We start from the raw sequence: 23,013 nt of genomic DNA on the forward strand, positions 1-23,013 counted from the left end.
CTTGTCAGACACCGCCTGGGGCACACAAGGTGCTCCATGCATTTCCCAGTTCAAACCGTTTGCTGGGGCACTCTGCCCTAGCTCTGGCGAGAAAACTGGACGAAGGGGATGGGGTGTAAACACCCCCTCCCAGGTCTTCCCATAGGTAGGACCTAGAATTGGTCCAACCCCTAAACTTAGTATAAGTATAGGAACCCAGTCCCTAGGACTTTAGATTACCCTGGACGAAACTCTGAAGACGAAATCTTGGACCTTCGACATTCCATATCGACTGGAAGACGGAAGAAATCTCCCTTGGGGTCAAGGAGTGACCTCCCTGTTCAAACAGGCACCAAAGAGTATCTTGCCGGTCTGCATTTTCGAGGCTCCCGCCGGATCCTGAAGAATCTGCGACACAGGACACAGACTTCCAGACATCTTCGGGGATGACATGAGATCCCAGCAAAGCTGAGACCTGTAGCTGACATGAGAAACGTGGGACCGGAACTCCTAGACATACTGCAAGTTTGCAAGTGCACCTACTTCCCGGAGTTGTGCGTTGGGTTATTTGTCGCCCTTGCCCCGAGCACCTTTTGCACCAAAGCTGAAAGGCCTACACTCCACGAGTGTTCCGTGGGCCCGTTTTCTTCACCGCAGCTCGAGGGTCCTTCGCGATCCCTAGCCCGTTGGCTAGTGGGTCCCCACGAAGGACAATCCTTTGTTTCTTGAGCTTTCCTGGTTGCCCCAGACGTGCTCCGACTCCCCTCCAAAGGGTGAGTCCCTCAGACCTTGTTGTTCTGCACCAAAGCCAATCTTGTCATCTTGCATGGGTTGCTGTTGCCAAGGCTTGTTGAGTCCAATCAGGATTCCGACGCTGCAGCACTCGACATCCTTCGTGGGACAGCTCGAATCCAGCTCCTGGTCGTCGTCAACGCCTCCTGATCCTCGTGGCTGAAGAGTCAAGCTTTACCTACTTCACTTGAAAGCACCCAACATCGGCTGGCATCTTCTTGTCGCCATCCTGGTCACTGGCTAGTGACTCAGACTCTGTCCCCTCTGCTTTCAGGTTCTTCTGATCTCCGATCCACCCTTGGATCCACCCGGACACTTTACCTCTGGTCGCCTGCAGCCCTTCTTCACAGCTCTCCATTGGAATTGACGACGAAATCCGACACCTATGCCCCCGGCTTCCCTGGGTGAGGTAACACGAGTACTCCTGTGCTCCCGTGGGTCTTGACTCTCGAAGTGTCTAAGTCTAAAGGGGTTCCATCGTAGTTCACTCTTAAGTGCCCTTAATCTTTAAAACTGTAACTTAAACTTTCCTCATAGAAGTCTATGATGATTCGTGGCTGTGTTTAGACACTGCACGCGTCCCCCGTGGGTCTCCTGCTTCCCTACCTTGGGTGGTTCCTGGTTGCCCCAGCGGTTCTACAGGCCCTAGGTCTCACTTCTAACTCTCACGTGGTTCTTATTCCACTATTTTAGTATATGGTTTGTGAGGCCCCTAGGGTATAACGTATACTGTGCTAATTTACTGTGTGCTAATGAAGTTCCCGTATTTTACTTTGGCCTCTAGCCTCATAAAGAGACTAGAGGGGTTTTGTTTAGAATAAATACATATATTCTATATATATATACCTTGTGTGGTGTACTTTCATGTGATCATTCAAGAGATTACAGACTGGTAAAACAAGCTGCTTTACATTCCTTCAAGACTTAGCCTGAAGGCTGCTCTCCCCAGCTACCACTAGGATAGCTTTCTATAAAGGTTGTCTTAAACCTACCATCAATGAGGGTCCTTTGGACTGGAGCAAGGTGCCCACTAGAATAGTGGACATCATATGCCAGGCCAACTTCTCACACTCTCCACACCCTGTGTCACTGTATCAGAATGTATCTCCATGTGCCAGGTGCAGGTGCAACCTGTATCTGTGATTTCCTGATCTCAAAGCGGCTTGTTGTTTGACTTCTGTCCCTCCAGACTCTTTGTCCTGGGCGATTTACTGCCAAAGTTGTGCCAGTCATGTTTAATCCTTTAGGCAGATCTTCCCAATCCTAATCCCCTTGTCCCTGAGTGCCATTCCGCCTATATGTTTTTATTATTTAATAACTAAAAACCGTATGATCAACAACTGCACACTTTATCAGCCAACTAATCTTCAAATGGCAGAAACATGCCAGGAAGACCTTTGCAGTCAAGGATTCGACGTTATGAAAGTTCTGAATCATACTAGATGCACATCGAGAAGAATTTGAAAACCAAAGCTTTCTGGCCCTTGAGGTGACATTCCAGAGCAGGCGACAGAATCACCCTGTTAGGGGGAGCTTAAGATAAGTGTTAATGAAATGGAGAGCCTCAAGCTTACTGAAATGCTGAAATTAAGTAAAGATGAGCAAAAAACAAACATTGTTTGTGAAGATGGCAGCAGGCTGCAACTGCTTAAACGGAGCCCTTCAAGACCCTAAAGTAAAGGGAGCAAACCCCATGAAGACAAGAAAGTACAAAGCACCATTCTGGAAATGTAGAGCAAATTGTTCTGTAATGTATCCACAGAAGAATCTGTCCCAAACCGGCTTCTGAATCGGCACAGATTACAGCATATTCCACCCTTGGAAGATGACACTTCAGGACCATTGATGCATCTCTCCTAAAGGAGGTCCAGCACGAAAATGAAATTTCAGGAGTCCACATGCAGCCTCTTAAAGAGGCTACCACCTACGCAAATGCTTATAGAACATTTGGGGCCTGTTTCAACTGGCAACAACTCTGTTAAACACAGATTGCCACGTCCATGGAGCATCCCTAAAGATGAAGTGTTAACTGCTCAACCTCCGTGACTTCAAGCAAAGATGGAGAAGGGCAGACGGAAGAAGGCATAGCTTTGGGAATAGACAAGCTGATGAGAAAACCACAGAGGAAGCAGCAGCGACACCGAGGATAAAATAGGAAACCACTGCCTAAAAGGCCCAAAACAAAGGTCTGCCAGGACCTGCACCTTCTCTGAATCTTCTAGAGCTCCATTTAGAGGAGGGCAAATTGGAAGAAATGTGTACAGAAGACAAGAGGATAATTGAACAGGAGAAGGAATCCACCCCATGGCAACTGAGTTAAAGTGTCCTCAAAGATGGAAGCAGAGTGTTTTCTCTGTATGCAAGTCTGGAGAAGATGAGAGCATCCTGCTTGTTTGATCCTCCAGAACATTTTCCTTTCATGCCAAGTTCAAGGTGCCAAGTGAAAGATGGTGGCCTCCACCCATAAGCACAAGGATTGTGTCACTAATACCAGTCTCAGGGACCACTTGCCCCCCTGGCATTGGATGCATGATGGTGCCACCTTGTTGTCTTGTAGTACACAAATAGCCTGTCCATGGAGGAGGATGTTGAAAGACTGAAAAGCCAAGCTACACTGCTGATAGCACCTTTGAGTTGCAACAATGTCCCATTTTGCTCAATGTCCACTTCCCCTGAGTCATTTCTCCTGTCAGACTGACACCTGTTGTGACTACTCGAAGTTCAGGAGGAGCCAGTCACACTTTGGCAACAAATTGGAGCCTACAAAACTACTGCCATGGTAGCTTGTAGCTGTGGTCTACAGTTTTGCTTGGAAAGAGAAACAGCAATATTCACCCCTTTTTTTCTTTCATCTTTAGAGCAGAACTATGGTTACTTTCCAGGTGAAATAGAAAAATAAAGCCCAAAGCATTTGTTGTTTTGAGGTGAACTGGCAGGCGCCTAGCAATATAACGATGATGATCGAATTAGGGTAAATGCATTGTCCCTGCACCTACCAGTATTCATGCTACCGACTTCCCCAGCAGGGGACCAGTGTGAGGCACCTGCCTGCAGGGTCCTCCTGCTACTGTTAGGGTCCGGACAGTGTAATTTGCTCAGGGTAAATAATATTACAGAAAATACAGTGCCCTGCTCCTGACAGTGGTACGGCAGATACGTATTCCCAATTTGACGCAGTGGGAGCACAAGAGCACACACACCTTTCTCACTGCTGTGAGGATGAAGGATGCATGACATTGTGCCAACATGCCGTCTTTTTTTAAAATAATCTGTGGCAGGCGGAGGCAAAAGCAGGTGAAATTGCCTGCGGTTTTGCATCTGCTTATATGGAGAAAAATTCAGCAAGTCCCCTTTGATGTAGAATACGTTGCCAGGAGGGTTGCAATATTGAACTGAAGGTGGCTATCGGACCTAAAAGAGAAACACCCTGCTCCGCCCCCTATCCCACTCCCATCAGGTTAGTAACCAAAGGAGGTTTATGAAGAGCTGGTCTCGGGGAGGATCGACATAAGAAAAATTGCTGGTCGTCAGGAACCCAAACCTTGAAATATTTGAGTGATTGTTGACCTATCCTCTAATCACCCAATAACAAAAGAAGTATAGATTAGCCAGTCATCAAGGTAAGTACATTTTAGAATCCCCTGCACCTGAAGAAAACCATGTAATGGAGCAAACAACTTTGTAAAGATCTTGTAGGAAGAAGAAGGTCCAATTGGCAGCACAGTGAGCTGAAAAGGTTCCTTTCCCCAACACAAATTGGAATGCACTGGAAGTCCCCAGAGCTTATGAGAGGAATAATGGCTTTAAGAGACACTATCTTGAAAGTTACGATAAGAAGGAACCAGGTCACCCCTTCAAATGACACTCGTATGAAGACAAGAGTAGGAGATTTCCATCACAAGGATCCCCAAGTCCAGATTAGACTGTTGTCCCAGCGTAGCTTTCATGAAGTCACACGCTTGGGTTGTGTGAAAGCCATATTTTGAACAGTAGTGATCAACTAGAGCTTGGTAGGAAACCAGAACAAGCTGTAGTCCGTTAGGTTATACATTGTTTGTGTATAACCTGGAATTCTTGCCTCTTCCTTTGGGTGGTACCACTCAGGTCTGGCAAGATACAGATTTTGCAGTTGCTGAAGGAAAGATCACTTTTCTTAGTTGCCGCTCATCTAACAGCCTCCTGCAGAGAGGGCTTTCCATATCTACTTGCCCCAGCACATCTTGTTCGAATTCATCAGATGGATTATAGGACCATGTCCCTCCACTTCAGTCTGCAGGAGGTGAAGCACCTAGGAATTGATGCCTTCTTTCTCTTCTGTGGGTGGAAAACCCCATGACTTGTATTCCAGTGCATGGGTTCCAAGATACTTGATTTTCTTTTACATGCCGATCATGGAAAGTATAGCAGTGTCCAGGAGCCTTGTGTTATTTTATCATCTTCTCTCTTCTCCAAATTTAGGCTTATAATTTTACTGTATTTTGGTCCAGGCTCTTTAGAGGATTCTCAGCACACCCTATCCTGGATCCCATTTCCTTCATTTGCACTTCATAGCAGTTACTTTATGGTAAATGCTTTATGTTGTGTGTAACTATAAAATATCCAGTAACAGAATCTAACCATGGTAAAGGCAAGCAGCCCGAGGTGCACACCTTTCCTCGGTCTTCTCAGATGACTGTTGAAGTGCAGGCTCTCTGTGGTGAGACAATTCCTGCATTTCTTAGGAGCCTTTATGGGTATGTTAATTTTGATGTATAATTTCAGTCACTCTCACACAACACTCCCCACAGCCTAAAATGATGTTGAGTCCACCTTGCAGTACCTACTCATCGTGGGACCCACACTTGATTTCACTAGGGTTTGGATACAGTTTTCCAGTACTCCTGCCTTCATTACAATTTAAGGGCTAAAGTCCGATCCTTCTTCAAACAGGAATTTGCACAGGCATTTCAAGTTGTCTAAAAATTCTCACTCCCAGGCAGTTTCCTCTGAATATGGCAGGTCAAACCTGCCTAAATTTATTGGGGAAAAAGGCCAAAGAAAATGCAAAACACGCAGAATTAACCGTGTTAAAAACGTTCTTCATCAGTAATTTAAAAAACAATTGTTTATACTTCATATTGATATTGTAAACACAGAATAGGAAGTATTTTCCACATGTGGTAAATTCCTCACCCTGAGGTGGTGGTATGTAGCACACATAGTTAATGCCCCGTCGCATTCTAGTCGGCGTGCAATGAGGACCTCTGTCTCTGCACAATGTGCTTGCCATTTATGCTACCCTAAAAAGCGGCTAAACATTGAACTTTTGGTTTGCAAGTTCTTTCAGAAATATCAGAGCACTCCTCAAGCCCCCAGACAAGTGTCCCTGCTTCTGCCATTACAAGATAAGTCATCCAGGGGTCCTTTCCTACAGCAACCTCCTGGGAACTGAAGGAACTGTATCCTTGGGCTCTTGAGGCTGCTCCATACAGTGAAACCAATTTGTATTACTTTCTGTATGTACCACTCTGGCAAACACTTGTAACACTGATTTAAAAAGTGTCCAGCTTGCTCACTTCTCTTTTGCCTGTGAAATTTCCTCTTGTCTCACAAAGCTATCCTCTATTTCTTCACTGTGTTCTCAGTTACGAGTAAGGCACAGGATTGTGCCCTTCATTTTTGAAATGTTGCTCATGTACTGAGATGTTACAAATTCAATGATTATTCTAATAATAAACTCCCTGTCCGGCTGGACTTAGACAAATATATGGTCTGTATATCATTGCCTCACATCTCTGAAACTAAGTTGGACCGTTGTTTTTCCTTAATTGACTTATACCCTTGGTCCACTGCCACCTTTAGGGTCCCCCTTGTTTTTTCTATAAACTTGAGGCTGCCTGGTGCAGTAAAAACCAACAGATTAGCTAAAGTTAGGATGCAAGAATTCGCCACTAAGGGTCAGGTGCTGACAAAGACTGCCACTCAAGGGCCAAATTCCAAATGCCCTTTGAAGCCAGTCTTGTGACGGCAGGATACATGGTCACAGCTAACCATTAGGGGAGGGATTGACAACTTCCATGGTTTAAGCAATACCCTTGCCTGCCACTGCCTCAGAAAAGAAAGGTGACTGAAACACTGGTGAAAATAAGACCCAGGTACTTGTGATCACACTCCTATGGATGAATGGAATTACTGCCCCTTCGACACGAGATACTAGGGCCGGCCAATCCGCCTGGAGAGCCCTTCCACCACTGACAGGTATGAGATGATCCTAAATGGAATCCCAAACCAAGCTGAACGAATTTCACTGAAGCACCTCAGGATCTTTGGCATAACAATAATCATGGTGAAGGTCATCTAAGATGCAACTCCATCCAACTCTATGACTATGCACCGAGACATTGCTGGATAGCCCACTGCCCCTTGACTATATTTTTCACTTATTCCTGTTCACTTCCATGTTGGCAATGTCGGTGGTCTCGCACTAGCCTATAATTCTGCATTCTGGCACCTCAGATTACATGTGAGATTCCAGTGTACATGCAGTGAAGTGTATGAATGTCAGCCAGTCTTGTAAATGCCAGTAATACTGGTTTTGCTATGTGTATGCCACAATCCTTGCAAAAAATCCCTATTAGTATATCATCTTCTGTCCAAAGGTCTGCATTACTGGTTGTGCCACGTGTATGCCCCAATCCTTGCTAAAAATCCCTCAGAGTATATCATCTTCAGTCCAAAAATAAAGGTACTGGGAGGCTTCAAGCCTGGCTTTGGAGAACAGGAGACACGCAGGACAGTACACATAGCTGTGGGAAGGGTGAGTGTGAGGTGAGAAAGGGGTGGCAGAGTCTAGTTTGCCTATCTCGGAGTGATGGAAGAGTGAATTGGTATTACTGGGGCTCAAGTTTGAGTCCAGTGGGTGAGAATGAATGTCAGCAGTGAATGTTTCCTCAGTAACAAATTCACAAGGAGGGACAAAGGGCTAGTTGAAGGTCCATCACACACGCCCTTGGTAAACTGAAAAAAAAGGTGTGCAGTTCCTATGGAAGGTAGGTTGGAAGGATCCTGAATGATCCTTCAGGAGGAAGAGCGGCAGCTCAAAACAACTCCGGTAAAGAGCCCCCTCACGGGGCCCATTGGGCATTGCAGCGTTGGCCCAATGAGGCGCTGCCCTTTGATGAAGCATGACACCCCTCGGGTGTGTGAGGGCTCTTGCTCCTGAAGGATCAGATCCACCAGACTTGATCTTTCAGGACCCTTATGACCTACCTTCCATAGGAACTGCACACCTTTGTTTTTCAGTGTTTCCTCAGTAAGCCATCTTGCGCCCTTCATACTTAGGAAACAAGTGGCAAAGGTACACACAGGTGAGATAGTGACGGCTGGAAAGGGGCTGAGAGAAGCACACGGGACAATGTGATTGAAGAAAGTTAGAGGTGGAAATAAATAATTAGAGGTGGAAATAAATAATTAGAGGTGGAAATAAATGGGGCCCCATGGACCACCTAACTCACATCCCACTACCCTGGGTAGAATGCCAGGTGAGATCTGGGTATCTGGCAACAGATAGTAAATGTGGACCAGCTTGGTAATGGGAGGAGTGTGCAGGACAGAGCAGAAGTGTGTCCTAAGTCAGATAAGACTAGTCCACTGGCCTAAGACATCTCCACAACAACCAAGGTCTAGGACAGATCCATACACAATACCACCAAAATACTAGAAGATTCACACTTCCTGAGACACACTGGCAAATGATCCTTCCTTTCCCATCCTCGCAACAGTCCTCTCAGCATCATTTGCCAACGCCCCGCTAGTCCACAGGTGGGCAAGCCCCATGGTCAAATCACTCCTCAACCTCTCCAAAACCGTGGCTACACTTAATATGAAACACCCTAAAGGTGCTTGGTCAAACGGTTCGGTTCACAGAAGGAAAACCTTTTTAATTGAGAAATTATTTTCTTTTCCAGAGCTCCTGAATGGGATAAACTGGATACAAATGAAAAGAAGAGGATGGATGTTGTATCCATGGAAGATGGAGAGTTCTGGTGAGTTCTCTTCCAAACAGAAGCAGGAACCCTTGTTTACAGTAAACTGATAAATTCAAGCACCCCTTATTCTCCATAAAATCCCTCAAAGTTTCATGTAAGCTTTGAACTTTTAACCCAGAAGGCAAAATCAGGACTCCAGAAATCAATGCATGACTGTGTTATTGAAGAAGACTCGAAACAGCTAAAGACAGCAGCCTCAATTGCCAGAGCTGAGAAAGCTCCCTCTTTTGCCCTCATCACAAGCGAAGGACTACATTTCGATCCATGAACAAAGGCACAGGGATCAGAATTATAAGTTGAGTGATAATTATCACACTAAGACAAAACATGCAGAAATTCGTGTGTTAAAATGGATTCTAAATTTAAAACTTGGAATTAGAGGTATTTTTCCGCCCTGGGTGAGTGGTATATACTATGTGTGGTAATTACGCTCCCTTTTCCATCTAGATTGTAGTGAGGACCATTGTCTGTTTCAGACTCAGAGCACATTCCATGATGGAACAGGCAGAGAGGAGACCGCACATGTATATAACAAATGGCTGGCTGCGAGCGACTACTTAAATCTCATGGTATGGGAACATATCTCCCCATATCTGTTTAATGTTCCATTCTTCGCACCAAGTGCTCTTTTAGTATCCTCCATCCTTTGCACTGAGCTCTGTTTCACTACAAACAAGTACCTCTACAGCTCAAATTCAGTTGTCTCTTTTCTCATTTCATCTCTTAGGATGTCAATAGAAGATTTTCAGAAACATTTCCAAATGATGGATGTCTGCCACATAAGCCCAGAGAGCCTCCCAGGTGCAGAGGCAGCTGTGCAGCCCTGGGAGTGTGCCATGTACGAAGGACGCTGGGTGAGAGGAATGTCCTCCGGTGGAAGCATTGAACAAAAAGGTAATCATTACTCACTTGTGAGCTTTAAGGAATTGACTAACAATTGTTAAAGAATGCAGAGACTGGCTCAGCCAGTGACAATTCTTGGAAACCTTGCACCAGCAGTTATTTTTTTGTCTGCTTTCCAAGGTCAGCAAATGTGTGAAGCATGTACAGATACAGGCAGTTGGGCTGTTTGTCTGCCAGTGGGAGTGAGGTGAGGAGAACAAGTGGTAATATCCTTACTGCCTACCTTCTGACCATTGCCAGCTGTTGACTGTCTTCCCACTCTTTATGCACCTACGGCTTCTTATGTGCTGTGTATTGCCCTAATGCGTAAGGTAGCTTCCCATTTCATACAAACATGGGCCAAGCAGTAGTTTGCCTTGGAGTTCTAGGACATTGGAAGAGCATGTCAAGTGTCTGGGGAAAAGTTGAATTTCTAGGATTGTCTTCACACAGGTGAAGTCTCAGTAGAGGGGTTTCCTCACCAACGTCATTAACCCTGATATAGGCCTCAGGGATGGGCCACTGCTTTCATTGAAATGCCTTGCCAAGTCTTTTCAAAGAACTTCATCAGAGGCCATTACCTCATAGACCCTGAGGAATGGATCTTGTAGCATGTTTTACAGATCTGCGGGTCTTTTGGGATACCGAAGGAGAGGAAAGGGAGATTTGAGAGTAGGGGATGCTTGTTGGACATAGTTCTTCAGTTGCAGAGTGCATTAGAGCCTAGCAATGACAGAGAGTGAGCAAAGTCTCTGTGCAGCTTCATATTGTATTGTATTGTATTGTAGCATACTTGTATAGCGCAACCTGTCACCACCAAGGGCATCCTGGCGCTTTGACCCATGATCCAGCGAAAACAGTAGCTCAACCTATCCTGGGAAAAAGGTGAGTTTTCAAAGCCTTTCTAAAGGCTAAAAGATCTTCAAGGCTTCTCAAGGATATTGGCAGAGAGTTCCAGAGTTTGGCCGCCGCTACTCTGAATGAGCGTCCGCCCATCCTCACTCTCTGGAAGCGCGGAACTACCAGTAGCCTGGACGACGAAGAGCGTAAAGCTCGAGATGGACAATACCAGGCAAACATTTGCCGCAAAGGAATTGGGCCCAGGCCATGAATAGCCCTGAACACGATACACGCTGCTTTGTAGCGCACCCGCAGATGGACCGGCAGCCAATGAAGTTCTCGCAGCGCTGCCGTAGAAGAACTGTGGTAGGGGCGAGAGAGGGCAAGTTTGGCAGCAATGTTCTGTACCCTTTGCAGTTTGCCCAGAAGTGTTACCGGGGCCTCCAGAAGCAGTGCGTTACAATAGTCAAGTCGACTTAGGATGGTACAACGCACTACTTCTGGTCTGGCTTGCTCAGGGAGGAGGGGTAGAACCTTACGCAGCATACGGATCAGCATCATACATGTGGAGGTGGTCTTATTTACATGTAGATCCAGCTGCAGGTTAGGCCCAAAAATAACGCCCAGATTGCGCGCCGATTGTGCGGCTGACACCGTCTCTGAAAAGGACGGAGGCCAAAACTCAGCAGGAAGATCTCGAGGAACTCGATCGGTGGAGCAGTGCAAGACCTCTGTCTTGGTTCCGTTGAACTGTAACGAGTTCAAACGGAGCCATTCCGCTGTCGCCTGCATGCACCGGTGAAAAGTCTCCAATGTGACTGCATCCTGTCCCTCCAGAGAAAAGACCAGCTGGGTATCATCCGCATAATTAAATGCGGAGATACCAAAGGATTTAATGAGCTGGACTAGAGGGCGGAGGTAGATATTAAAGAGTATGGGGCTGATGGCTGAGCCCTGGGGTACACCTTGTCCCACTCTCCGCTCCTCTGAACTGAAGGGGGGTAGCGAAACCCGTTGCTGACGGCAGTCCAAGTAGGAGATTAACCAATCCCTAGCCCTGTCTTTGACCCCGCATTCTTCCAGCCTAGAGATCAAGGTGGGATGGCTGACCGTGTCGAACGCGGCCGACATGTCGAGCAGCACCAAAAATGCTGCCCGCCCACTGTCGACTCGCGCCCGCAGATTATCTAGCACGGTCACCAGCGCAGATTCCGTCCCATGCGCTGGGCGAAAGCCAAATTGCATCTCATCCAACCAGATGTTCCCTTCTAAAAAGCCGGACAGAGTGCGGGTGACCAGTTTCTCCATGATTTTAACCGGAAAAGGGAGCAGGGAAATTGGCCGGTAGTTAGATATAAGCACGCAGGGTCCAGCGTAGGTTTTTTTAACAGCGGAGATACCACTGCCTTCTTCCAGCAACTCGGTACAATACCTGTCTCAAATGACTGGCAGCAGATGGCATGCAAGGGCTGGAAGAGATCCTCTTGAAACACCTTCCATAGTTTTGGAGGAAGAGGATCCAGAGGCGAACCAGATGAAATCGTAAGGGCTAAGTCTCCAAACTCCTTCAGAGAAGGAAGGGGAAAGCTACTCAGCTGGGGTCGACTGACTTCACTCGCCGGAGCTCCCAAGCTGAGAGCTGGATCCAAGGAAGAAGGAAAGGGACTACTCTGCTGGGGTCGACTGGCCACAGACGCCGGAGCTCCCAAGCAGAAAGCCTGATCCAGAGAGGAAGGGGGAGAGCTACTCCGCTGGGGTCGACTGGCCACCGTCGCCGGAGCTCCCAAGCAGAGAGCCGGAGCCACAGAAGAAGGAGTGAGACTGCTCGACTGGGGTCGACTGGCCACAATCGCCGGGGCTCCCAGACCGAGAGCCGGATCCGGACAGAGAGCCGGATCCGGAGAGGAAAGGAAAGAGCTACTCAACTGGGGTCGACTGGCGACAATCGCCGGAGCTCCCAAGCCGAGGGCCTGATCCAAGAGAGGTGAAGGAAAGCTACTCAGCTGGGGTCGACTGGCTTCCGTCGCCGGAGCTCCCAAGTTGGGGGGCTGCTCATCTAGTCGGAGTCGACTAGAGGGCGAGGCCGGAGCTTCCTGACAGAGGTGAGTGACCCTCTGCAGGGGTCGACTGGCCACCTCCTCCGAAGCTCCCTCCTCAGTGGTGGAATTCCGTGGATCCTGCAGACCTGTTAAAATTTTACGGATTTTTTCCTCAAAGGCATCCGCAAGTGAATCACAAAGAGCTTGCGATGAAGGGACTGCACTAGCCACACACGTGGGGTGGGCAAGGTCCTTAACGATTTTAAAGAGGGCCTGTGCCTTGTTTGGGGCCTGATTCAAAGTAAATTCAAGAAAGGTCGCTTTCGCCTTCTTGGTTTGAGCTTTGTATTTTTGCATGGCAGACCTAAATGCAATTTTCTCAGAGTCTAGGTACTGTTTCCTCCAGACCCTTTCTGCGCGTTTACAGTCAAGTTTAAGCTGGCGTAGTTCACTCGTGTACCAAGGGCTGGCTCGGTTCACCCTCCCCCGAGACTTCCGAAGGGGTGCCAACTTATCCAGCGAGCTCGATATGGACTGGCAGAAGAGAGTATAACTTTCTTCGGCTGTGTTGCCAAGCTTAAAATCCTCACCTAAAATGTTCGGCAATGGAGAGGTTTTGAGGATTCGGGACCAAGGTCTCTCTAGCTTAGCTAGGGGTAGTCCAGCCTTTCGCGAAGTAGGGTCCTCCAGACAGAGGGAAAACCTAATCAAAGAGTGATCCGTCCAAAACTGGCACTTGATGTCAACTAATGATACCCACTGAGGGTCCGCGAACACCAAGTCCAGAATATGGCCTTTCCGATGCGTGGAGGCGTTCACCAGCTGTACTAAGTTGATATCTGTACAAGCTTGGCTGAGGGAGAAAAATGCATTATCCAGCATTACCATATTGGACACAGTCACACCAAATATGATATAAATGAAGCCTAAGATGGTTTCTTTTGAGAACCGAATAGCCTAGGCTTTGGCTTTAATTCAGTTCAATTCTTTCTTTCAGTAATTGCTTCAACTTAAGCTTTCTTATATCAATTTGGCTTTCTTTTTAGCTCTATTATAAAATCCTTCACCGATCCCAAGGCATTACAGAAAGAAATCCCGCCCTCTCAGAGCTTTTGCGATCAGATCTCGCTCTTTCTTGAGAAAAAAATCCATAACATTCAAAAGAACTTTGTCACTGGAGACTGACCCAGCCAGCACCAGTCATTCACTCCAAACCGTTAAACCAGTCTCATTGAAGCAGACACAGGCTGCAATTGCCGGCTGTAAATCAGTTTCTCCATTGGATGCCTGCCCTCCAATGATACTACACCAAATTATGGATATTATTAACCCAATAGTCAACCAAATAGTCAACTCTTCATTAAATTCTGGAACAGTTCCTGACAAATGGAAACTAGCCATAGTGAAACCACTGGGGGAAAAAACGTTGACTCATCCAATCTCTCCATCTCGGCCCAATATCGCTTCTTCCTATAATGGGAAAAATCACGGAAAGATTAGTCTTCAAAGAACTAACAAAGTTCTTAGAAATTACCATTTTCCTTCACCCCCAGCAGTCCAGCATCCGTACCAAGCACTCCACAGAATCTGCCCTTCTGAAAATATCGGACACTCTCAAAATCATCATTACAAAGGCAGGAAGGCAGTCTGATTTTGCTCGACCTGTCGGCCGCTTTTGATACCATCTCACATAGTATTCTCCTTGCAAGGCTCAAATCCAGTAGCATTTCCATTACCGTATTGGCATGGATTCCTTCCTCACCAATGCAGGCAAGCAGTGTCCAGCGGAACGTTCGTTTCTGCCGAACGTCCCATTAAAAACCAGAGTGCCACAGAGCTCGTTCCTTAGCCCGCTGTTTAACGTTTACATGACCCCGCTAATTTCCCTGATAACTTTATTCGGGGTAGAAGTAATATCAGACGCAGATGACACACAACTAATTCTATCTCTAGATAAAGATTCAACTGATGCTGAACTCAATTTTAAACACTGTCTAGCCAAAGTCATTCATTGGCTGAGGAACAACCACCTCAGGTGTAACACCGACAAAACAGAGATTCTACTAATGGGAAAAGACAATCCCTTCCAGTCGAATGTCTGGTGGCCTGAGGGTACAACACCACCACCCACCACTGTTAAAGTGCCAAAAATCATAGGAGTACAATTCAACACTGCCCTCTCCTTTCGACCACATGCACTGACTGTGGCAGGGACCTGCTTCAACCCCATTAAGTCACTGAGAAAATTCTTTGACTTCATTCCCCTAATGGCTTACATCGTCCTCCATCTTGCCCCAACATCACAATATATCATGTGATGACTGTTGTTGATTCCGTTTCTAAATAAAAAGTTGTCTAGTTTTACTTGCGTAAACAGAAAATGCTCTCAGAGAAATGTCCACGTTGTACTGAATCACGGACGGTTCTTACTGTCCAGACTATGTTAACAGCGTATCAGCTCAACTGTACAGCTAAGACTGTGAGAATGGTTAAATCTCAATGTACGCCTATGTTGAGAAAATCTCCAAATGTATTCTGTTGTAAAATGTTTCTTCTAGGATGTTTCCTATTGGTCCAAACGTTGAGAATCATCTATTCCCACAGAATGTATGAACCCCTTAGTCTAAAGCCCCATAGAAGAGTGTTGATTTTGCTAGCAAGTCAGACCCCCTTTTTCCCGTTTTAAAATGCAAATCTATGCCTGCCCGATTTTATTTAGAACTGTGCTGAGTTCTTTGTACTTTTGAGAACTTTTGTATGTCATTCATATGAGAATGTTTCAGCGTCATTGTAGGATACTTGTAAGTAAAAAGAGACTGTTCCAGTCGGGGAGCACCAAAGTCTGTATCAGGACTACACCGCTCCCGGTCCTAGATGTTTGCATGCCTCATGCGTTAGAATTTGATATAGATTCCTGCACCGACACCTGTTGATTTCACAGAAACATTATAAGGCATACTGACCAAAGTGGCACAATGACTTCTGTAACTGATTCCAGTTAAAAACAGTGTGTGGAAATTCAAGTGCCAAATAAACCTTTATGACTAAACTGAGGAAAGAAATACCGAAGATATTTTTTGCAAACATTAAGGCTGTGGCAAGGATACTGAGGAACGTTCATACTATTTTTTTTATTGGTGCCGCACAAATGCTTGTAAATATTAAAAATTAGAACTATGTTTGCATCATTTAAATACTGGAATTTCATTTGCGTAAGCATATTGATGCACAGAGGAGCTTCTATCACTAACCATATGAACCTAAATACATTTGGCTAAAATTAGGGGCTCATATATTCTTCCTCGCTCTGCAAATAGATGATGTAATAGAGGCAAGGCAACTCAGGTAACCTAGGCAATGTGCAAATACAGCAACAGCATATGTCACAAAGGTGCAGAGATAGGTCATAGAACTTCCTGTAGATAGGTGAATTAGTATACTGTATGCCTATTGGCTCCTCTGATATATGATGTAACAGACGCACTGCTACAAAACATTCCAGGTAACCACAGCAGCAGCACAGTGAGTCAAGAAGGAACAAAGATCGGACAGGCAAAGGAGAAACGGAAACGTCCCAGCATAAACATATCAGGAAAATGGGAGGGTGATGTAAAGCATACTTTGCAAGATATGGATAGCCAAAGAGCATTCAGAGCAAAAGGTACTTCTAATAAATGTTTCCAAGGAGAAGGAAAACCATTGGCAACCAAAATGTGACACTTGAAACTGAAGATAATCCTGAGAGTTTTGGCCTCTCAACTCAAAAGGGTCAAACATTGGTTCACAGTGCAAATCTTCGATGGAGTATTTGGAAGTGGTGCGTATAGGCGCAGAAACAGGCACATCCAGAGTCTTGGGCTGGGGAAGCACCAGGACAAGGCACATCAAATATCATCATTTCTGCTTGAGAACAAGATACAGGAGAAGAGGTCGTCCTCTGAGTCATCAGTCACTTCCTTTCCAACCACCCCGATATGGTCTTGGGGGGAGAGGGGGCTTGAACATCATGTTCGATGTAGCACATGATCTTTTTCAGAGTGGTATACTGTTGGACAACGCCCTCTTTAGCCTAGGGAAGTCGTTGTGTATGTAGGTCCTTATGTTTAACAGTGGCTTTCCAGTGGTTACTAGGGCAATAGTAGGAATACAGATATCAGAAAAAAGAGCGCCAAAGTGATGTCGATCTGTCCAGTGCCTTATCTAGGGTAACCTGTATATGGGCACTTGAGTGATTGATTGCCTTCTGTAGCAGGTGCCACAAGATTGGAAGGGGTAAGGAAAACAAATAAAATAAGAAGCTGATAGTTAAATCTAGTTTAGTTAGCCATATGTAAGGTGAAGTATATAGTATGGAAACAAAGTATAAAACATAGAAAGAGGCTACGAGAGGGCGAGTTGATCAAGCACTTTTATTGTTGTCAGGCGCAGTAATAAGAGAGGGCAATGGCTCCTTTGCCAACTCTTACTTAGTGCCAGTGACATTATTTGCCTTTCTTATGTGCCATCTCATTGCCCTTGTCTGGAGTGTGATTAAAGCAGTATTGCATATTCTACCCCCTAATTGTCTTGGGATAAAATTATAGTGTTTGTATGTTTGGTGTGTATTGCTGTTATTCAGGTGCTGAGTGGGAAGGGAGGTGGGAAAATGAGTTGTGATTTCTTGATTTCAGTCACAGTTGTAAGAATGTCTTTGAAAGCTAAAGATAACAGCTGTTACCCTTAGATTGCTCTTTTGCACTCATGGCACGGACTAGGATTTGTGTTGCTCTGTTCGCTTAGCTAAATTTAAACACCTTATCTTTATCCCTTCCCTTCAACGTTGGTAAGTGATACATTGGATCAACCCTTTGGTGTAATTATGATTCAGTGGTAGTGTTGCATCACTTTGTTTACCCGGATTATGATTTAAGATCAGTGACTTTCCCTGTGGTATTTTATTTGATGTGGCAATCCCTATATGTTGGCAGCTACATTATTTGTGGTCTGACTGTGGATTTCCTAACCCTATTGTTTACCTACTTAGCCTTTGCTTAGTAAGAGCCTTGTGTTTGGTCTCCAAGACAGTTACAAAGCTATGATTCCTTACAAACAAAGACAGTTGGAAAGGGAGCATGCAACTCTGTGCCAAAATTGAGAGGTGTGTCTAAATGTCAGCATTCTCACTAATCAGGGTCACAGCATAGCATGCTATCACATGTGAAGACAATCAACTTTGTACTTAATGATTATAAATGTATGTTTACATACCCTAACACTGACTGTAGAGAATTCTGTTGGTAAAGTAGGGAAAAAAATTTAAAAAACGTGTTTGACTTGATATTCACTTTAAGTATAGAACAGAATAGAAAAACTATTAAATTACTTTGAATTATAACTTTAAAAAATGGAAATATATTAAGTTAACATACTTTTTTGAAGGTTAAATTAAAAAATAAACTCCCAACTGAAGAAACAAAATATACTTTTAATGTTCATTAATGAGTATAAGTAATTATTAAACTAGATGTTCACAATTATTGTGATTATTGTAAAGGTTTTAAATAACATGTATTGTTACTTCTTTTCATTTAACAATAGGTTTTACCATTTTTATACATTTTTAACAATAATGTATATTTATTTGTTTTTAACTATTTTAAACAATGTAATTTTATTTAACATTATTTTCTGTGAGGTTTTATTTTAAGTCCTTACCTCGATTATTTTCTATGAGAGGGTGTTGCTGTATCTTTGGTTGGCTGTATGTAGTGCTGGACTTAAAAACAAAAGTTTAAGTTATTACAAAAGTGCAAATTATATGTGTAAGTTGATACAAAAGTGCAGTTTGTGTATGATGAAAGTAGAAATCTTACTTAAATATGTAAACTTACTCCAAAGTGCAAGTTACCTTTGTGATTCAGGCACAATGGGAGTATTTGTAAAATAATTAATAGAAGTCTTAGATGTACCAGTACATTGTGTATATGTTAATTATTCCATATAGGAGCTCCTTGATGTGTCTGGTCCTTACAGTTGACACAAGGGAGCCTCCCAGGTATGTCTTTCCTTACGTTATGTTATTTTAATTCATTACACGCTAGAACCGGCCCGAAGTGGTATCTTAGCATGAGACCCAGATGCCGGACGAAAAGAAGCCATCTTTGAAATAGGTGGATCCTAAGAGCTTTCCTAGAATGGAAGTTATTTTCACATGTGCGTTGTTGCAGTGGCAGTTAGTTCCAAAGATGTGGGGCGAGAAAGGAAAATGATCTGCAACCTGACCTGGCCTTTCTGAACCTGGGGACCTTGAGCCAGGCCTTGTTGTGTGATCTCAAAAGTCTGGAAGGGATGTAATGAGAAAGCTTTGAAGATAAATACATAGGCCCTTTTCCATGTCGGGCTTTGTGAGTTAAACAGCAGATCTTGAAAATGATTCTGTTTCTCACTGGTAACCAGTGCAAGGACTGAAGAAGCGGAGCAATTGCCGTTCCGGGTTTCTGAACTACCTGAAGCTTGGAGAGCAACTTCTTATTTAGGTTGGCCAAAAGTGAATTGCCATAGTCCAGACAGCTGATAACCAGTGCCTGGCCTAGTGTTTTTCTTGTGGAGAGTGGTAAAAGGGAAAATACTCTTCTCAGCATAGGCAGCATGTAAAAGCCTGAACCTGTAATAGATGAGCTTTATTCTTTCATAGAAAGGGGTTGGTCCAGGCGGACTCCCTGTTTTTTTTGTCACTAATTTGGGTATAGGGGCAACACCCAGTTCTGATGGCCACCAGTCAGGTGACCAAAGAAGTTGGGCCTGCCCGAATAGCATCATTTCAGTTTTTGCGGTGTTGAGCTGGAGTCTGTTTTCCGACATCGAGGTTGCAGTGGCTTTCATCTCAGGGGAGAAAGATACTTTTGATTTGGTCAGATTATTCTCCAAGGAGAAGAGCAGTTGTGTATAATCCCCATTTGAAACCATCTCAAAGCCAACATCTCTAACAATTTTGGCGAGGGGGGAGCCACATAAATGTTAAAAAAGTGTAGGGCTGAGACAGGAGCCCTGAGGGACTCCACTGTCTAATGACATAGTTCTAGATTTATAAGGACCAAGAATGACCGTTTGGGTCCTATTTGAAAGGAAGTCAGCTAGCCATTGCAGAGCAGTACCATGGTTCTCTCGTAGTCTGCCAAGATTCCGTGTGTGGGACACCGTATCAAATGAATACCAGGGTACCTGAGGTCTGTGAAAGCTCTTTTTGAAGTGTTCATGAGTGACTATTTTATCAAAAGCAAAATTCAGTGCCCTATCAAAGTTAAAAAGCACCGGGTCTACATCTTGTTGATAGAGGGCCATTATTCCTTGGCCCATGTGAGTGGGGTAATTTGCCACCACTGTCTGGATGAATTATTTTGGTAAATGTGGACTTGGCTTTTCATCTTGTGGGAGGGAATAAGATAACAAATGAGTGAATGGTTAGTCCAGGGTAGAGGTTTTGGTGGATCGCTGCTAAATTGTGGAATACTCATAAAATTAGATCAAGGGTGTGGCCCGCAATGTGAGTTGGTCCAACGACTTGTTGACGTAAACTCAATGTTTCTAATTAGGAATATAGTTGGCTGGTTTCTATATTCAGGGGACCTTTCCCATAGTATTTAAAATCTCTCAACAGCAAAAACTGTTGAGTTGAAAGCTCATGAGGTGATATATATTCCAATAGAGGATCGCTTAAGGTCCTTTTTGGATCGAGTGGGCAATAGACTAATGTACCTTTCCAGCAGAGGTTGGGGGGGAAATCGAATTTAAAAATACATATTTCTGCCCATTCCTCTGAGATAGTGTCAACTATTGAGACATTAATATTCTCTTTAAAGATAATAGTGATACCACCTCCAGCCTTGGCTTCCCTGTCTAATTTAAGTATTTTAAAATGGTGGAACAAAAGTGAAAAATAGAATGGGTTTGTACTTGCTGATTAAATTTCATTTTGAGTACCACTATATCCTATTTTATTACTTTCACCCACACTTTTTGACGCTCATCTACATTACAAGGCCCTATACCTACACCGCACCTTACCGCATTGGGAATAAAAGCTCTCCGACAAAGAATCCCTCTTCTGGCATTGTAGCGCCGGCCTGATGAGGAGCAATCCCTACGATGAAGCATGACACCAAGCCAGGTGTGTGAGGGCCCTAGTTCCTAAAGTGGGAGACACCTTCTCACCCTTTTTGGACATTAACATATACCGACCAGTCCTCTTCTTTCCTGTTCTACATTTTTTAGGAACTTCATACCTTTATTGTTAAACATATACCCAGGGGCATGTATGCTTGACCTATAAGCGCCCCCAGTACCCTTCTTTTGTTTGATGTAGGTAGGAGGACTGTTAGAACAATTATTGTATTGATTCGGTTTTTGTTGCTAGATCGTGTGTATTTAAATGGAAAAAGCCTGCTTTCCGTTTTTGGGCTTTTTGTGGTATTTTGTCTCCACTCTGGTGATGTCTGTATGTGGTGTTTAGTTTCCTGACGAGGTATGTAAGGTTATGTTTTCTGATGGTCTTGTAGGTGATGCAACTGGTCTTAAAGAGGATACAGGTCTGGCGGGGAAGACAGTGTTGTTCCTTCTGTACTGAGGTGATGAAATCGAACTTCTTTAAGTCCGTAATGAGAAGTGTCACAGTGTGTAGTATGCCTTTCAGGGGTGCTCGAGTGGTGTGTCTTGGGCCAATGAGCAGACAGTTACCGCGATTCATATTGGAGTATATTAATGTTTGTAGTTATTTTAATATCAAAGTTTGTTGTTATTCTGAAATGTTTTTCAAGTGCTGTCAGGTGTTGTATGCTGACACGTTTTTATGAAAGAAGGACACTATACACAAATAGTAATGAAATAATAATACTTTGATTTGCCTCTGTACCACTGTAGCACAGAGGACAGTAAAAACATGAAATGTATAGTAAATGTAATGAAAATTCCTCTCTATAGTGTGTTGGAATGTTATTTCACATTAGAACATTGGAATGTTGGGAGCTCCATTGCAGACAATGGAGTCCTCCCTGCTTCTACGGGCCGGTAAAGACCCGCAGAGCAACATTCCAATGTTCTATTTATATCCCCTCGAGCTTCGAGAACCCTTTGTTTAATTTGTTAGAACATTCTGCCCACTAGTGGCAGAATGTTCTAATAGCCTTATAGCCATTCGTAGCAGGGCTATACCAGCAATTAAAGTCCCGCTGTCTCGTTAAAGTCCCTCGCCTTCGGCTCGGGCCTTTAACGATTCAGCGGGCCTTTAATAGCCGGTATAGCCCGCTACGGCGGGCTATAAGGCTATAATAATATAGAGTTACTGAGTGGCTGTGTTTTCTGAGACTATCATATATTGTAAGGATTAATAAATAGTAATTTACTATGTTTGAAGGACTGAAATATTTCTACTTGTATTTCTGTTTTATTTTCCGACTTGCTCTAGAGCTTTACTGGCTGAACCCCCAGTTTACACTTAATCTTCTGGAGCAGGACCACGACCTAGGTGACCCCAACCAGGCATGCAGCTTCATCATTGCCCTCACGCAGAAACACCAGCGACTCAGGAGGGCTGCCAGCATGTGTATAGGTATTCACATTTTCAAGGTAAGCATTTCGAGAAGAATAATGTTTGTCTGTGTGTGTGTTTGTGGGTTTGTGTGTGTGTGTGTGTATATATGTGCGTGTGTGTGTGTGTGTGTATATATATATATGTGTGTGTATATATATATATATATATATATATGTACAAGTGCAGTGAAAGGGATAGGGTTGGGTTTGGAGTGATCTTATTTAAGACGGTGGCATATTTTGTATGTTTTGTGGCTGTTGACCTAGTTACATCTGGTTGCCTAATGGTGCCATTACTGAAGGTGAAGCATAGATTATCTAGAGCAGAGTTATCAGGGAAGGTCATTGATGGAAAGGTAAAGTCGATGAGTGACATAGTGATTGCAACTGCTGTTAATGCTGGGAAATAGACAATTGTAGTTTCAGTTATACTGATAATTCACTCAGAGTTAGTTGCAGAAAATCTGATATAATCCAGGCTTGACAATAGTAGGCGAGGCAGGAAATGGAGAAAATAATTTAGGTTTCCTTTTTGAAGCGGTGATGTTTGAACTCGAATGTATAGTAAAAACAAGCAGGCCAAAGAAGAAGACAAACCTTTGAGTTCTGCGAATGTTTTTAAACAATCAGCAGGCACATTTCCACCCTGGATGTTGTCAATAATGTGCTTCTGCCGAGAAAGGAACATCCCCAGAATTGATATGGGTTTAGTGGTTTCTCCACAGAGAAATATAGTTTTCTATGTTGAAATAAAAATGTTTTAAAATACAAATCCATTCTTTCTTTGTGTGTTTGTATATGTTTGCCTGTTACATTTAACAATATGTAATTACGTATGTGTCAGTACTTTTGGAAAGCTGAAACTGTTGTTGCTTTCCAGTAGTACTCTT

The 23,013-nt window shown here is 44.2% G+C and overlaps 1 protein-coding gene across 1 annotated transcript in view; it reads left to right on the forward strand.

Annotated features, from left to right (window-relative positions):
• The window catches only part of LOC147692791 (calpain-9-like), a 181,107-nt gene that overhangs the window by 93,940 nt on the left and 64,154 nt on the right, over positions 1–23,013 (forward strand). The window contains exons 9-11 of the mRNA XM_086939014.1: positions 8,718–8,795; positions 9,526–9,692; positions 21,999–22,159. Of these exons, the coding sequence (XP_086795140.1) occupies positions 8,718–8,795; positions 9,526–9,692; positions 21,999–22,159 (406 nt within the window). The remainder of the gene's footprint in view (positions 1–8,717; positions 8,796–9,525; positions 9,693–21,998; positions 22,160–23,013) is intronic.

This window comes from Lissotriton vulgaris, chromosome 9, assembly GCF_964263255.1.
Source record: "Lissotriton vulgaris chromosome 9, aLisVul1.2, whole genome shotgun sequence".
Classification (NCBI taxonomy): domain Eukaryota; kingdom Metazoa; phylum Chordata; class Amphibia; order Caudata; family Salamandridae; genus Lissotriton; species Lissotriton vulgaris.